Genomic DNA, 18,286 nt, shown 5'->3' with positions numbered 1-18,286 from the left:
GTTGTAGTCCTTAAAAAGCAATTTCTTTAAAAGAAAATATCTCCCTTTGTTTTGAACTTTGAGCGTTGTAACTTTGCAGATGTTGTTTATGCTCAAACAGCAACATTACACACTAACTAAAGTTAGAAAAGGGAAATCATAATCAACCACCCCTTTAAATATGCTAATTTAGGGGTGGTGGTTACTCTGTTGTTGCTGTGGTTCTTTTTCTTTTTTCTTTCCTCATTTAGTTATATGTTGGAAAGGAATGTGTAAAAGATAAAAGTGCAGACAATGGTTTCTCTTTTATGCTTGTCTCTTTAATGATTTAATGTACGCTCTCTTTTTTTTATTTTATTTTTTATTTTTGTCTGTATAATACATTTTTTTATAAATTCTTTTTTTTTTTCTTAAATGCTAATTTAACTCAGGCCTAATCCTGGCTTATTCTGACTCCTGTTTGTAAATCTGAGACCTGCCTTTATGTTTAATTTACTAGCCTAAAAACATAGGCCTAATGCGATTGAGTGACTACATCATTGACAGGTTCTATTTTGTAAGTGCTTAAATAATACACATCAAAATATGCATAATTTTAAACAATGTCTGATTGCTTATAATTATTCTGTCATCCTTTGTTGGCTTGTTCACATATTTTTAACCCATGAATATAACAGTGTCCTGCTTGACTTCATATTACAGAGCAGGAGCACTCTATAGAGGATGATTAAAACCTATTAAGAGTCTTGCATCAAAATGGAGACCCGAATCTGTTCATGAAAACCTGCATTATTTATGAACAGGGGCACATTGTTAGAATTGTACCATTTATCATTGGCATGGCCAACCTCACTGAACAGATTCAGAAATCTGGTTAAACTAATGCCTGGCTGAAATCTGAGGCTACTTTCTATAGAAAATGTTTAGGTTGCAGTTTTGGAAAAACAAAATGGTAGTCGTGAAAACGTGTATTTTTCCGAAGAAGAAATGTTGCCAATACTGTAAAACACTGAAATGATGTAGCAATCATAAATAACATCACAAAGAAAGAAAGAAAGAAAGAAAGAAAGAAAGAAAGAAAGAAAGAAAGAAAGAAAGAAAGAAAGAAAGAAAGAAAGAAAGAAAGAAAGAAAGAAAGACGTTGGCACACTTCATATCAAGAAAGCTGATACCCTTTAATTGAAATATTTGTGTTACAAATGGCAGAAAAAATATGTGTAAATTAAATATTTAATATTTCAATTCATAAATATAAATACTTTAATTCTAATATCTAATATATGTCCCAATTGTTTATTATGAATCTGATTAATATATATATATATATATATATATTGCAATTATTTACATTTAAATAATTTCTATACACTTCTATAAATCTACTATAAAATATATACTAGTGCTGATTTCACAGACCAGGCTTAAGCCTATCCAAGCCTAAAATGCATGTTTGAGTTGTTTTAACTGAAAGAAACTTGCACTGGCACACTGTAAAAAAAAAAAAAAAAAAAAATGAAAGAGTTGCTGCCTTCAATTTTAAAGTACAATCAACTTGGATGTTTAAGTCATTGTAACTTAAATTACATTAAACTGACTTAAAAACTAGTTGAATCTTGTATAACTTGTGAAAAAAGTTGAAAATTGCTTAACTTATTGTGATGAGTTAAAGCAATGTAAAAACATATGTTGTCATAACTTATTGATCATAAATTTTTTTGACAGTTATGTCAGTGTCTCAAAATGCCTGATTTAACTAAGGCCTAATCCTGGCTTAATGTAAGCCCTGTCTGTGAAACCAGGGCTATATCTATTATAAAACCGATAAAAGACTATAGAGAAATCATTTTCACTTTTCACAAACACCCTATTCAGCAGTCGTCCTCTGCAGTTTCAAAAACTCATCATTATCTTGATGCTCTTTGTAGCTGTTTGCTCTACGGTTCCTCACTGATCTTCTTCACTCGGTGTCTTCCAGTGATCCCTGGACCTTCACGCTTGCTTGGACAACATTTCCATCACCCTCATCTTCCTCACCATCAGAGCTGTCGGCCCAGCGCCCGACCCGCCTCACGCCCTCAGCCACCACGGGTGCGTTCACACAGGGATTGTGGTCGTAGATGACGAGCTTCAATCCTCTTAAGTAGGCCAGCGACGGAAACTGCTGAATGCGATTGCGGTCCACATCGATCACCTCCAAGTAATGCATCTTCAGCAGCACAGGAGGGAAGTCATTTAGCACGTTCCCCGCCAGCCAGATGCTGCGCAGCTCCTCCAGTCGCCCGAGCTCGGAGGGTAAACTACGTAGCTGATTGTAGCCCAAATGAAGGGTCTTGATGTTGGGAAGCTGGCATATTACTCGAGGGAACTTGGTGAAGCAGTTGGTCTCCAGCCACAACGTTTTAAGCTCTGTGAGTTGCCTCAGCTCCTTTGGCAGCCCGTACAGTCGGTTATTACCGAGGTAGAGGATGTTCAGCTGAACGAGGCTGCATACGACCAGAGGAAGCTCTTCGAAACGGTTGAAGTCCAAGGCTAGAAGCTGGAGCTTCTGCAGGTTTCGCAGCTCCGACGGCAGGTTGCTCAGGTGGTTGTCGCTTAGATAGAGTTTGACTAGTTCATTGAAAGCAGAAGCTCTGGCTGGAAAGCGACGTAACTGCCGGCTACTCAGGTCTAGAGTACGATCAAGCGGCATCTCCTTCAAGTCGCCTACTAAGAAGCGTTGACATCTCTCGGAGGGCACGAAGGCCACGGCACCCCGCACAACATTTCCCATCTTCTGGTCCACACATTCATGGTCTCTTGAAACACAGTATAAGGGTACACAAGGGTCAAACATAAAGGTTTCTGGAGCAATGCTATCCACTCTTAAAAATAAAGGTTCTTTATTGGCATCGATGGTTACATAAGAACCTTTAATCTATGGAAGAATGTGAAAGGTTCTTAATGGAACCCACGATGCCAATAAAGAACCATTATTTTTAAGAGTATACATAAGTGATACGAATGACACAATGAAAAGACTAAATAAAAACTTAAATATTCCTTTCTTCTTACCAGGTTGCCGAAATGTAGATCTTCATTTACCATCGAGCTTTTTTGTCAGAAAGACTGAGAGCGCAAAATGGGCGTCAGTGTGGTGTTTCGTGCTCCTGTGTTCTGCTGACACCTCTGCCCTGCCAGTCGCCGAGAGCACCAGAGATGACATCCAGCATGCTCCTCCCCATTCCGGATAAATGATTTCTTCCAGCTCTGGAAGGTGGAGCTGGCCGGGAGCTGTGATAAGCCTAAAGGTGTCTTGTGATTAAGGAATTTGAGGGTCATCTGAGACCTTCTATTTAAGCGCTTTTATCTCAAGTCAGGACCCTCTGCATAACTGAGACCACTTGAGTGCACCACCCCAAAAAGATAAGACTCACCCAGTTATGGACAACCAGTAGAGGCTGTCAACATCACATGGCATGCCACAGTATTTGGTTGGGAAAGTTTATGAGTAAGAATGGGAAATAAAAAAAAAGAGTTTTTTTTCATAATCAAACTGAATATAATATATAATAAAAAATATCCTGTTAAATTTACGGTAAAAACTGTAAGCTGTGGTTGCCAGAAATTCACCGTAAATATACTGTGACAGTTTTTCCAGCTCAGAATGCCTGTATATTTTACAGCTTATAACTGTATATTTTACTAAGTGATATAATGTTAATATATGTACTTTAAATTACAAAAGTTACCTTTTTACCGTAAGACGTTAACCACCACAATACCACATGATGAATCAAGGTTCGTAATTGGCCTGTTCATACAACATATTAAATACTTAAGTAGCCTACTTATTTATAAGTAGACGGTGCACAAGGTCATACGTACAAAGACAAAACACCATCAGGGTAACATAAATGACTCTAAAATAATGCAGTACACATTAACTACATAACATAAACTGTAACACAAAACAGACTAATGTACCTTTCTGATAACAAAAATAAGAAGAAACCAAATTATTTATTTAAAAAAATGTAATCATATGTGATGTGTAAAACAGGGACTTCTGGAAATGTCATTTCAACAGTTTTATTACTGTAAATTATATGGTAATTCATAGTTCATAGTACTTGCAAAAAAACATAAATTTGACAGTATGTTATATGTGAGGTAAACCATTTACAGTGGTGTAACTTACAATTCTTTCAATTAACATGTTTGGCAATCTAGCATATATATATATATATAATTTCTAAATATATATACACACAAACATATAAATATGTCATTTTGATTAAAAGTAAAAAATTATATATGTATTATATATATATTATTAAACATAATTTCAATGTTTTTTTTTTTTTTTTACAAATGTGATGGACATGACAAACAAAAGCTAAAGCCTTCTATTCAATAAATTCACAGAATTTTATTCTTGTATTAATGCTTTTGTCTTCATTATGATATCAAACAGTTTTAAATAAAATCATATACTATAAAGATTATGTAGAAAAAAAAATAGGATAATAATGCATTTTCACCATATTTTATTCTGCGAAAATAAGATTAGCAGCACCGAAATGGTACTATCTTCGCTTCTGCTATACATAGCAATTGTATACCCAGTTGCTTTGGATTTTTAGGTTGTAGGTTAACATTATTTAAAGAAACACCTTTAATGTGATATAACACCACACTGTGTGGCTGTATTTTGGGATAATGACTGGCTGACTGTACATTATCCATTATTTACATGCTGCTTTCGAGTGTTTTCGAAACAGGCCTTATACACCTATCAGCGAAAAGTTTGTAACTCCTAGTATTAAATGTTGAAAACATCCCATTTCTGTATTACACCTCAAATTATGCATTATTAATGTTACCTGCACTTGGCTGCAGAGGTAAAATACACATATTCTGTAAGATAGTAAGATTTTCTGTATTCTAAGCAGGGCTTGTTAAATGTCAGACTACAAAATATTATTATAAAATATCATAAGTGCAAAATATAAACTAAAATCAAATGAAACTGTGCTGGTGTGATGTTTCAGGTATAAAAAGAGTGTAATGGTGAGTGTAGAGTGTAATGGTGTCATTCTATTATAACATAATACATTTCTCCTGTAGAGTGTCTAATATCCAGCAGAATGTGTCCAGCACAATTTTCAGTCTAGTATGAAATAAACTGAAGGTCAAGGGGTCAGAGGGTAAAGGCTATTCCCCCAGCATTCTCGCCTGTAGGATACACAGCCATCTTGGATCTGCGAGGAGAGGGTAAATTAATGCGGTTAGTCAATTTCATTTTCACCCTAAAAAATACATTGCACAACAGGGTTTGCATCGCATATACAGGGCCAAATGAACATTTGCAGCTTTATGCGTTTGTCCAAGCAGATATTTAGTAGCTGAATGAATGCAATGACACGTTTGCACGGCTTAACTGGTTTCTGTTTTTGTTCTGGAGGCCAGAGTTAGCCGACTAGCGCTGAGTGCTAACAAAAACAGTCAGCCGAGACAGGCCTAAACCATTTCAACAGATAGATACATGCGTTATGTATGTCTAGATATCTAGTATAAAACTGAAATATCATGACTAATATAGATTAAGAGGTTCAATGTGTTTTGGTTTTCATTCATCTTTATTTAAGCCGAAAATGTCTAGTTAGCAGCTACATGGCTATCGGCAAAGCTAACTAGCTGATATAAATGAGAACATTTCGCGACATGCCATTGTTTATTTTACTTATTTATCTCTGTAATTATGTTCGTAACACCATAACACATACGAATCAGTTTTAATAGTGTGAATGATGTTACGGTGTATTGAATTGTGAGTTTGTTAAACTATCTGGCTAGTAATTGATGTTTCTTTATGGATTTAGCTGGTGTTTTAAGCTGATTTTGTGTTTGTTGTCAGGTGTCAGTTCAGAAAGCGATATTTGTTTTGTTTTACAACCATACACCAAATATCTGCTGTGCTTTGAATAGATTAATACATTATTTGTTCAACAACGTACCGAAGTAGCAGGACAATATGCTCTTATAGCATACGATTACTCGCTGAATTACAGTTAAGTTTAATCTTTCACATCCTAATTGCGAAATTTAGGTGTAAATTGTGCTGAAAAAAACAAAACAAAAACAGCCTGTACGTTTTCATAATGCTTTTTAAAGCAGTATATAGCCTTATGTCTTGTTCTGCCGTGGTAATTCATTATTTATTACAAGTTCTCAGTATTGCCATATAGAGCTGGTTAATGATACGTCCACTTGATGTGTGCAAAGATAATCTGATATGATTTTGCTTCAGATATGGGTGATCAGGAATTAAATATCTTGGTTTTAACCGTCTCCTCTTTTTCCGTAGGTGACAAACGGAATGTTCAGTGCAACGAGAAAGAAGTTTGAGGGGGTCGATAGTGACTACCCGGATGAGAGCATGTACTATGGCCAGCAGTCAATGTTTCCGCATCGACCGGAGAAAGACGTAAGAACAGTCGTTAGTTAATTCTGATTGTTTTGTCCATCGTGTCTAATGCTTTTGTTGACCATAGGTCCAATAGAATGACAACATATTACAGTATTATTGGCTTCTTTCACATGCACTGTGACTGCGAACATTTCCACTGACCTGACCACCAAAACATTTGTTAAAATGTTTTATTTCCAAAATAATAATTCATTTTTTTATTTTGCAATAGTCCTTCATAAATGTATATATGGTTCAAAACATTACTGAAACTAATGTGAATGCCACTATAGTGTCATAATTTCCAGACTTTAGAAGTTGGTAGCGTGCCAATAAAAAATCACGGCGGGAACAAATTATGACTACAATTTAGCTGCTTTGTATTTCCCATCTGGCAACACAACAGAGATAAAGCACACAGATAAAGCATCCAATACACATCTAATGTGCGTCATAATTTGTTTTTATGTCGCATTAGTGCTAAAAAGCGCCATTCATTTCTCAGTAAGGGGAATAGAGAGAAATGTAAATGAGAAATATACAGTACCATTCAATAAATATATATATATATGTGTATGTATATATATTAAAGAAGTTAATAGTTTTATTCAGCAAGGATTCATTGATCAAAAGTGACTGTAAAGACATTTTTGATGTTACAAAATATTTCCATTTCATATAAATGCTGTTCTTTTGAACTTTCTAGTCAAAGGAATCTTGAAAAAATGTTTCACAGTGTCTACAAAAATATAAGCACAAGTATTTTCAACATTGATGATAATAATAAATGTTTCTTGGGCAGCAAATCATCATATTAGAATAATTTTTTATGGATCACGTGACACTGAAGACTGGAGTATTGATGCTGAAAATCACAAGAATAAATTACATAAAAAAACAAGAATATGAATAATAACAATAATATATTTCACTATATTACCTATCAAATAAATGCAGCCTCGCTGAGCATAAGAGACTTCTTATGTACATTCTACAACTTATGGATATGTGTTCATGTAAATATGTATATGAAAAAGGTTTCTAATATGTGTGTTTAATAATGTCAGATCTTGTTTACATAGTATTTAAAAAAACTTGTTTCACAGATGCTGCCATCTCCCTCGCCGTCATTGTCAGGTCAATTGTCACAACTTGGTGCGAGTTTGTATGGTCCGCAAAGTGAGTACAAGTCTTCGATCTGGCTTATATTACTGATAAGTTGTTGTGCTTCTCATAAAAGCACTTTGCACTCTGATTCTGAGCACCATTTGATCAGTGTTTCTTAATTTGTAGGTGCACTAGGTTTCTCAACAAGAGGTATGAGCAACAACAATCCTCAACTGAACCGGAGTTTAACACAAGGCACTCAGTTACCGAGCCATAGCACCCCAACCACAGGCGTCCCAACAATGTCCCTCCACACACCACCATCGCCGAACAGGTACGCCATCTCCTCCGTGTGATTTATGTTGTGTGGGATGACGTGATCTGCTGTGCTAAATCCCTGCCTTGCTGATGTTTCCGCAGGGGCATCCTTCCCATGAACACCAGGAACATGATGAGCTCGCAGGTAGGGCAGGGCATGGGCATGAGCGGCAGGACCAACAGCATGGGCAGCTCTGGTCTGGGCAGCCCTAACCGCAGCTCTCCCAGCATTATCTGCATGCCCAAACAGCAGCCAGCACGCCAGCCATTCACCATCAACAGGTAAGACTGGCCACACGCGAGTGAGCAAACACAACTTGATTTGGTAAGGCTTTTTGAGGCTGTGAGTTTAACATGTCAGTTAGTACAGTTTACTATTTAAAAAAAATTCATGTACAGAAGTACCAGTGCCAAGACAGTGGTCAGATTGTTGACTTCTGAAGACACTTTTTGTAACGTCGAATGCTTTCTTTTTCCACAGTAATAGAATGTCTTTAATTTATCTTTATCGTTTATGGCACGGCTCAACAGTAAGGATTGAGGGTTAGGCTAGCAGCCAAAAAAATACATGCAAAGTGTCCCTATTATGCTTTTTTTTGAGAGGCTGCTCACTGTAGAGCCATGGGTCGAGTGTGAAGTCCAGCTCCCCCTCTCTGAATGTTATTTGGGTGTAATGGGTGGAGCTAGAATATCCAATCTCACCCTAATCCTAACTCCATAACTCCACCCATAACATCCAGAGAGGTGGAGCTGGACGTCATTTGGCTCTGCAGTGAGCATCCCTGTAGTTTGTAATATAGCTGTCTTTGAATGTAAAATCTCTGCAAAGTTTCGAAGAACAACGTGCAGATAAATAGTAGGGATGGGCATTTTTGTCAATATTTTTATTTCGAGTACTGATATATCTCAAAAATGACTACTCATGTACTCAGGGGTGGGGCTTGTGTGGGGGCGTGGCATGTCCGTCAGGGTGATAATGAAAATATTTCAATTAAAACATAGGCCTGTTGAAAAAATGACAAGAAAAAAAGAACACTGCTGGATTATTAATAATATCAAACTTTTTTTTGTTGTTGAAAAATTAACTTCTAAAAGGAATATGACTGTCTCAAATAACCAAATCATAGTCAATAATGTCGGGCATTGGCTATGAGCTGACGCTGAAGAGTGATTGAACACCGGTAAACTGAACCGCGTTGCTAGCGGGTTGATGAACTCAACCAAACGCATTCTATATGAGATTAATCAGGTACATACAACATGAAAATAATATTACGACTTACTTCTGCACAAATGGATGCGAATGCGCACGTGAACTTGTCTGAATGTGTAACTCCGTTGTGGATGCGCTCTTCCCGTAACAACTCTGAAACACGGGCAACTAAAGCACAAAGAATTCTATCACAATAGTGTTTTCATTATAATGTTATGCAAATGGAAGATTGGTGCATTTTCATGATCAAAGTGATTCCAGGCATCACTGCACACTTTCAAATCAATGTTTTCAAAAAAACATTTAGTCACAGCGATCATTGTTTTTCATGATTGATCGTCGCTATCACACAGAGTACTCGTGCTCATCCCATATAAATATTGTTATTGTCTCCTAAAAGAAAGAAGCGATTCTGAACGACCTGAAACGAGTCGTCAGTAATTGCAGTCTTTCTTCCTGCATGAACCTACGTAGGTTTGTAATACTTTTGCATAATGGGTACCCGTAGTCTTCATTGGCTGCCTTTGAACAACGTCTGCTTTTACCCTCGAACACTGTAGGTGTAGCTGAGACTGGAAGAGTTTGATTCGTGTTGTTGAAAAGAGGTGATGCGGCAATGTTTATGAGAAAACTAAAGTGTTTTTTGACCTTTGATGCATGTAAATATATCATAGGAGACTTCAAAACAACATAAGCAGCCTTTAAAATAGCATAATAGGAGCGCTTTATGATTATTACAGCATTATTTTGAAATATTGTTAGAATAAAAAATTACTGTTAAAAAAGCAGCCATTACTCCACTATTCAGTCTTCAAAATCATTCTAATATGCTGATATTCTGCTCAAGAAACATTTATTATTATCAATGTTGAAAACAATTGTGCTGCTTAATATTTTTGTGAAAACTGTGATCTTTTTTCCCCCCAGGATTCTTTGATTAAATTTAAAAGAACAGCGTTTTTTAAATGGAAACCTTTTGTAATACTATAAACGTCTTTACTTTCACTTTTGATCAATGTAATGTGTCCTTGCTGAATAGAAGTAGTGTGACCCAATTGCACACTTTCGTCAACTGGATCGAAACCGGATCAGCAAGCCATCCTTATTGTTGAGCCTTGTTAATGGACTTTTCCCATTTTTTCCCATTATAACCGAATAACGGGCCTAATTTTTTGTTCCTAATTAATGTTTTCTCTGCACATTTATGGTTGATGGGCACACACCATCTTGTTAGAATCTCCTTTCTTAAATACACACTTTGTTCCTTTGTTTATTGCTAAAATTAAAGCTGATTTTATGTTAAAAAGTGGATTCTCATAATCTTAAATACATATTATGTATTTTAATTAACTTTCACCTTAGGCCAAGATAAGGCCAATCAAGACTGATTAAGACTGACCTTAACAAAAGGGTCAAATCCTCATGTGTGTCATTGTAGTATGTCAGGATTTGGAATGGGCCGGAGCCAGGGGTTTGGAATGAACTCCTTATCCAATAACATCTTCAACGGGACAGGTGAGTGCTTCATTGATCGCGCTTGGTGATGACACACCATGACAGGAAACGTGACGCTTAAATTATGTTCTAGAAAAAGAAGCATTCTATTCTCATTTTATTCTTTTTCTATCATCTGTGTGGCAGACGGGAGTGAAAACGTGACAGGAATAGATCTCTCAGAGTTCCCAGCACTTGCAGACAGAAGTCGGAGGGAGGGAAACGGCAACCCAACACCGTTGCATAATCCGCTGGCTGGAAGGGCACCCTATGGTACGAGTTCATTTTACACAGTCGCATCACTTAGCAGCCGGAAACCCAAACCCTCTTCGTTTTTATGACTAAGCATGCTTCTCCTTCAATGGATGATGTGTTGTGAATGCATGACAAGTTCAGTGGTTTTATTTTTATTTTCTCACAATTACCCTCAAACCTTTGTTAAAATGTATCTCTGTGTAGTTGGAATGGTCACAAAGCCATCGAACGAACAGTCGCAGGACTTCTCGATTCACAACGAAGACTTCCCAGCCCTACCCGGGCCCAACTACAAGGACCCGACATTGAGCACGGATGAAAGCAAATCAGTCAGTACTGCCTGAATTTGATCTTTCATAAGCTTAATAGAGAGATATAAATAAACGTGTAAATAAATAAATAACGTGTCATTGTTTTGCAGGATGGGTAAGGATACTTGGCTATTCAAATTTGAAGTGATGCTGTCCAGTGCTGTGACTGTTGTTTGACCTTTAACTCATTGTTCTGGCTTCTGCTGTCTCCACAGAACTTGAACTCCTCAGGCAAGGGCAGCTCAAGTGCAGATGGACCCAAATTTCCCGGCGACAAGACATCATCAGCACAGAATAACAACCAGCAAAAGAAAGGGATCCAGGTGTTGCCTGATGGTGAGGCTCCCTAGCAACATTCACGGATGTATTTCAAACAACTTCCAGCTTTGAAAACATAACTGTTGAATAAAACAAGTAATGTGCTTTTTAATCAATTATTTTAAAGTATCAAGAATCTGCTCAGGCAGGTTTCAATGCACCAGTCAGGGTTTCCATTTCAAGTTTATACATTTAAAAAATATAATAATAATAATAATAATACTTCCAACCCCATGAAAAGTCATGGAAAGCAATATCTTACCCAAAAATGTATGTCATTAATGACTCACCCTCATGTCGTTCCAAACCCGTAAGACCTTCGTTCATCTTCGGAACACAAATTAAGATATTTTTGATGAAATCCGAGAGCTTTCTGACCCCCCCATAGAAGGTTATCTCATCTGATAATTACAGGAAATAAATGAATTGGTCAGAAGATGTGGGAACCCTGTCCGTTGGAAACACTAAATCAAACTTGACATTCGTTCTCGTCTTTTATAGGCAAGGTAACAAACATTCCCTCAGGAATGGTGACGGATCAGTTTGGAATGATTGGACTCCTGACGTTCATCCGGGCAGCTGAGACGGACCCTGGGATGGTTCACCTGGCTTTAGGAAGCGACCTAACAACGCTAGGACTCAACCTCAACTCTCCAGAGTACGATGCTTTAGTTTTTTGCCAAATATTGATTTCTTGTCAATGCTCTCTTTTCGTCCACACATTCATTTCTTCATTTCTGTTTTAACTCCTTGTAGGAATCTGTATCCTAAGTTTGCATCTCCCTGGGCTTCAGCTCCATGTCGACCACAAGACATTGGTAAGAGTTCATTTGACCTAACTGGTAAAGATGGCCAACTCATTTTGGCTCTTCAGTAATGAATGCAACTGTTTTTTTTAGACTTCCATGTTCCTTCAGAGTACTTAACCAACATTCACATAAGGGACAAGGTGAGGTGATAAACACTGCAATAAAACAGCATTGAAATTGTGATGCGCACCCAGCTGACCTCATAATGTGCTCTACACAGCTGGCTGCAATAAAACTGGGGCGATATGGTGAAGACCTGCTGTTCTACCTCTACTACATGAACGGAGGAGACCTCTTACAACTCCTCGCTGCCGTCGAGCTGTACGAGCTGATTAAGTCATTCTTTTCCCCAAAATTTTTTTTTGGTAACCAACCACAGGTGGACGTCGAGAGGTTAAATGGAACGCTTTGTTGTATTGCAGTTTCAACCGGGACTGGCGGTACCATAAAGAGGAAAGGGTTTGGATTACAAGAGCACCTGGCATGGAGCCCACGCTAAAGACCAACACCTACGAGAGAGGAACATACTACTTCTTTGATTGTCATAACTGGAGGAAGGTCGCTAAGGTAAAGATACTGAAATCGGTGTCCTGAAATCTTTTTGTCTTCAGCTACGGAGAGCTGGTGATAGTCTTTTGCTGATATTTCTGAAACCTAACATTGGATTTGTGCCATTTCTAATGGCTCATGCCGATATCTAAGAGAGCAGCAAGATGACTGTTACAGTAATGACATATAGTGTAAATAATAGTCGTGACCAATATAATTTTTTTCAATTATACAATATGAGATAACTCTGTATAAAATATCCAGAAAGTGTAGATGATGTTAAATAACCATAATTTAAGGAGTTCACCCAAAAATGAAAATTCTGTCATTAATTACTCGCCCTCATGTCGTTCCAAACCCATAAGACTTTCATTCATCTTCGGAACACAAATAAAGATCTTTTTGATGAAATATGAATTGAGTGGTTTAGTCCAAATTTTCTGAAGCGACTTGATCACTTTATATGATGAACAGATTTAATTGATCAGTGAAAATAAACTGCTCAACCGAACCTGCTTGAACCATTCTTAACACACTAGAATGAACCTCATTGGTTCTTACGGAAGCTCAAACGTGCTGCGTAACATGATTTTTTAATCTCATTGGTTCTTGCGCGAGAATGAACCTCATTCGTTTTTTGTGGAAGCTTAAACCTGCTGCATAACACACAAAAATGAATCTCATTGGTACTTGTACGCGAGAATGAACCTCGTTGGTTCTTTGTGATTCTTTATTTATTAAACATTTTGTGTGTATATCTATTTACAACAAAGCCCAAGATCTGCCCATAACCATAAGACTAAATAAAAATAAATAAATATGACAAGAAATTAACATAAAATTTTGACCAAAACTATGTATAGAAGGATCTCAAAATCTTTTTGGTAAAGCCTCAATAAGGTCCAACCAAAATTGTATTGTCTTTCTGTTAGCACCAAGCACTTTAGTTGTGGTACACTCCAAAAGGGCAATGTCCAGCAAATAGGACATCCAGATAGACATAGCTGGGGTAGTTGGTTCCAACCACAGTTTTAGGATAACCTTTTTAGCAGCAATAAGGTCAGCGGACAGAATCCTCCTTTGATTGACAGACAGTGAGGAATCATCCAGCAAAAGAAAAACCAGAGGGTCCTTTTGGATCGGAATCCTCAGAAGATCTGTCAGTAAGTCCTGGACTGATAGAGTTCCAGGTTTTGATAGAATGGCATATAATTGGACCAAACTTTTCCAGAACTTTCTTAGGTATTCAAGTAAAAGGTAAATCCAAGTGGTCTCATTTGGTATGCTAAAATAGGACCAAAAATCTGGTAGCGATAAGCCTCCATGAGGTTTTAGCCTGTGCATAGATTTGAGATGAATTCTAGGCCGTTTATAATTCCATACGAATTTTGTTACTGCTGTACGAAGCTCTTTAAAGTAACCAATAGGTGGTGCCAGAGGTAAAGTTGAAAATAAAAAGCTCAGCCTATTAATCTTAATAGTGGCCATCCTACCATGAAGAGCCAAGCAGAGTGAAGACCAACACAGAAGATTACTCAAAATGTTATCTAGAAGAGACTGGTAGTTCCACTTAGAAATGTGAGATAATGAAGAAAAAACTCTAATCCCAAGATAATTAAACTGGTCGGTCGCTGACTGGAATCATAGTGAGTAAGGCCTGAATCTCTGATTTAGCTGCTAAGTTAAGGGGCAAAAGTACGTATTTGCTCCAGTTAATTTTATAACTGGACAGTTTACCAAATGTATAAAATAATTTGAAGCATTCTTTAACCGAATCTGCGATATTTGATAGATATAATAGAATGTCGTCAGCGTAGCATGAAATCTTATGAGACATATTCATACAGCTTATAGAGGGACTTTTGCAGAGCATTGTCTAATCGCTTGGGCCAAAGGCTCTAATGATAAATTAAAAAGCAAGGGTGACAGGGGACATCCTTGGCGAGTGCAATTGCCAAGACGGAAGGAAGGAGAAATATGAGGACCAGTAAGAACTCTGACTGAACAATCAAAATAGATAGTTTTGTCAGCTTGCACGAAAAAAGAACCAAACCCAAAACGCTCCAGGACAGAACACAAAAAATTCCACTCAATTCTGTTGAATGCTTTCTCTGCATCCAGAGAAAGGACTACAGAGGAAGCTCTATAGGAGTCTGCTTGTTGAATAATGAGGAAGCCTACGTATATTGTCCGCAGCAAATCTCCCCCTCAGAAAACCTGACTGATCATACTTGGATCAAATCTCCTACACACCGATCCAATCTTAAGGCCAAGACTTTTGCCATCAGCTTTGAATCTGTGGATAGAAGGCTAATTGGCCTATAGCTAGAACACTCAAGAGAATCCTTCCCTTTCTTCAAAAGCAAAGTTATTAAAGCTGTGTTTTGGTGCCTGTGCAGAGCACCTTTTTCTAAAGAAAAATTAAAAGTAAGTATCAAGGGAGCCACTATGTCCCATAATGTCTTCAATAACTCTGGGGGAATCCCATCTAACCCAGGGGCTTTATTACTGCTGTCTAATATATCGCGCTGAGAATCATTTAATTTGGGAAGATATAAATGCTTAAGGAATAAATAAAAATTTGTTGGGTCAGTGCTGGACTCTGAAGTATACAAATGTTGATGATAGGATTCAAATACTCTATTTACATCCTTAGGTTGAGTATATGCTGAACCCTCATGCCTAATAGCAGATCTGCTGGCCTTCACCATCCTTCAACCTCAAAGCCAAAAGCTTAGAGGGCCGTTCTCCATTGAAATAATAAGATTGTCTAGTACGGTGTATGAAAAATTCAGCTCTATGCAAATATCTAGATTTTAATTCTGACTTAAGGACGTTTACTTCTTTGGTTTTGATCTCAGAAAATGTACCTTTTAATTCCTTCTCTAGTAGATCAATTAGTTTTTCTAATTCGATTTTATGGCTTTCTACGCTTTTTACTGAAGGGTGAAAAACTTTTTTAACATGAGAATGAACCTCATTGGTTCTTGCTGAAGCTCAAACGGGCTGCGTAACACCAGAATGAACCTCATTCGTTCTTGCTGAAGCTCAAACGTGCTGCGTAACACGAGAATGATCCTCATTGGTTCTTGCTGAAGCTCAAACGTGCTGCGTAACACGAGAATGAACCTCATTGGTTCTTGCTGAAGCTCAAACGTGCTGCGTAACACGAGAATGAACCTCATTGGTTCTTGCTGAAGCTCAAACGTGCTGCGTAACACGAGAATGAACCTCATTGGTTCTTGCTGAAGCTCAAACGTGCTGCGTAACACAAGAATGAACCTCATTGGTTCTTGCTGAAGCTCAAACGTGCTGCGTAACCCGAGAATGAACCTCACTGGTTCTCGCACATTAAGCGATCATGCTCGAGTTTCCGTTTACCACGACTGATGTGTGAGTTGATGATTGTTTATATGTGAATAAAAGCCTAAATTCAATCTGTTCATCATATAAAGTGATCATGTCTCTTCAGAAAATTTGGACTAAACCGCTCATTTCATATGAATTAGTTTTACGATCTCTTTATGAACGCTTTGAAGCGTCAGAGTGTTAGTTGCGTAGCTGTCAAAGATTTTCCTTCGTGTTCTGAAGATGAACGAAAGTCTAATGGGTTTGAAACGACATGAGGGTGAGTAATTAATGACAGAATTATATTTGTGTTTTAAATGCATTAAAATGAATTGTAATAAATATTGTTTAATTTGATCAAAAGTACTTTTTATGGGATTCAGTTAATTTTCAAACGTACATGGCAAAAATGTTTGAATCGATCTGCTGCAGTGTGAACATTGATTAAATATTACTCATTATTTACAAAAAAAAAAAGTTGAAAACTGAAAACATGCACCTTGAAGTACTTATTTGACCAGTTGTGCAGTTACCTGTCGATGCTGATAGTGAAGTGCATGTCATATATATATATATGTGGCTAGACGTCAGCTCTGTGCTTTCCTCTCGTCTCTCAGGAGTTTCACCTGGAATACGACAAGCTAGAGGAGCGGCCTCACGTGCCAACCACCTTCAATTACAATCCGGCCCAGCAGGCCTTCTGAAGCTGCGTCCATCAGCACCCGTGAGCTCTAGGAGCGATCGGCCAGAGACAGCCAGCCGACCTGCCCGACCACAAAAAACCTGGTTTTATTCCTCAACTGTCTGGACAAGAACTGCGGGAGGGGGAGGGGAGGGTGGCAGGGGTCTCCACCTTGAGAACTGGGGGGGAGGGACCCTGCCTTACAAATTATGTGCTGCCCGAACACAAAAAAACACTTCTATATATTTTCATTCTGTTTTTAAATTCCCCTCTTACGTTTTTTTTCTTCTTCTCCCTCCATTTCATTTCGAGCAGGGTCAATGTTTTGTTTACTCCTCTGATGGAAAGCCCCTTTTGGTGTTTGCCTGGAGTCTTTGAAGTTGCAGTACAGCACACAAACACATCCATTGGTATTAAAGAGAAAAAAGAAAAAAATACGCAGTTCGCGCTTTGTTTTCCGAAGCGCGCTGCGCTAACAAACAGGACAGACACAAAGACAAATCCAATACATGTGAATACACAAGGGCAAAAGAAAATGCAATGTTCATTGTTGCACTATTTAGTAATAAAAGAACACAAAAATTGTTTTCTGCTTTTTTTTTAATGTGGGAAAATCGCTCCGCTCACATCGTTGTCTGGAAGGACGCGCGGCCCTGTCATTAACATCATGGAGGTGCTTCCCCCCCCCCCCACCCCCTTTTCTTTCGTTTGTCATTCCTTTTGCTCCATCCACCTGCGTTCCTCATCCCGAGCTGTTTTCTGCTTAGTTTCAATAAACCCCAATCAGACTGTTTCAGTGACCGTTGCTGGGCACAAGCCGCGGACCAGGCGGTTGTGAGCTTATCAAGAAACATTGTTCCAGAATGAATACAAACCCTTTTCAGTCTTTGTTACGATTTTGTAATAAACGTGTACATTTTTTTAATTTTTTGACATCACATGAATAAAGATATGTATGTATGAATGTGTATATATATGATATATATAGATAGATGTATCTATATATATATATACATTACGTCTATTTTGGAAGAAGTAACTATGCTTGACCTCGTTTTTAGGAGGTAAACAGAAATGGCATTATGTGGTAGAAGCAAAAATGCAAAAGACAAAAAAAATTAGTGAACAGTATGTTGAGCTGCCAGACGGGGAATCACGTTTGTTACCCTGTGCACTTAAAGACCAATTCAACTAAACGAATAAAGGCGACACGGAGGGCCTACCGAGGACATCTGTATTTCGGGGAAAAAAAACCCACGGGGGTGGAGACATTTCAGCTGCAGCTATTTGAATAGAAGCATTTCGTAGGAAAGGGAAAACCGATAGTACGAAAAACAGACCAATCTTGTATTTTCTGACCACATTTAAGGCTCCCTTTCTTTGTAATAAAGCAGAACGGCTTTCCTGAACCAGTGTTTGGACTCTGTATGGGACGGGGTTGTGTGGGTGAGACCG

The 18,286-nt window shown here is 37.9% G+C and overlaps 2 protein-coding genes across 2 annotated transcripts; one reads left to right on the top strand and one right to left on the bottom strand.

Annotated features, from left to right (window-relative positions):
* Positions 1 to 1,465: 1,465 nt before the first annotated feature.
* On the bottom strand, positions 1,466 to 3,146 carry lrrc10 (leucine rich repeat containing 10). The gene is made up of 2 exons (XM_084397287.1): positions 3,031 to 3,146; positions 1,466 to 2,774 (listed from the first exon to the last, which is right to left on the bottom strand). Exon 2 carries the CDS (start codon positions 2,747 to 2,749, stop codon positions 1,937 to 1,939), a length of 813 nt encoding a protein of 270 aa, XP_084253413.1. The 5' UTR covers positions 2,750 to 2,774; positions 3,031 to 3,146; the 3' UTR covers positions 1,466 to 1,936.
* Positions 3,147 to 5,163: 2,017 nt separating this feature from the next.
* On the top strand, positions 5,164 to 17,416 carry cnot2 (CCR4-NOT transcription complex, subunit 2). Its single transcript, XM_084397277.1, has 15 exons — positions 5,164 to 5,245; positions 6,326 to 6,445; positions 7,534 to 7,606; positions 7,721 to 7,868; positions 7,955 to 8,134; positions 10,504 to 10,580; positions 10,707 to 10,832; positions 11,019 to 11,143; positions 11,341 to 11,461; positions 11,945 to 12,101; positions 12,200 to 12,261; positions 12,343 to 12,392; positions 12,473 to 12,573; positions 12,675 to 12,819; positions 16,767 to 17,416. The coding sequence occupies exons 2-15, from the start codon at positions 6,338 to 6,340 to the stop codon at positions 16,851 to 16,853; spliced, it is 1,560 nt and encodes a 519-aa protein (XP_084253403.1). The 5' UTR covers positions 5,164 to 5,245; positions 6,326 to 6,337; the 3' UTR covers positions 16,854 to 17,416.
* The last annotated feature ends 870 nt before the right edge of the window (positions 17,417 to 18,286 follow it).

Source organism: Rutilus rutilus (genome assembly GCF_951802725.1).
Source record: "Rutilus rutilus genome assembly, chromosome: 23".
Lineage (NCBI taxonomy): Eukaryota > Metazoa > Chordata > Actinopteri > Cypriniformes > Leuciscidae > Rutilus > Rutilus rutilus.
This window is presented reverse-complemented; position numbering and strand designations above follow the sequence as displayed.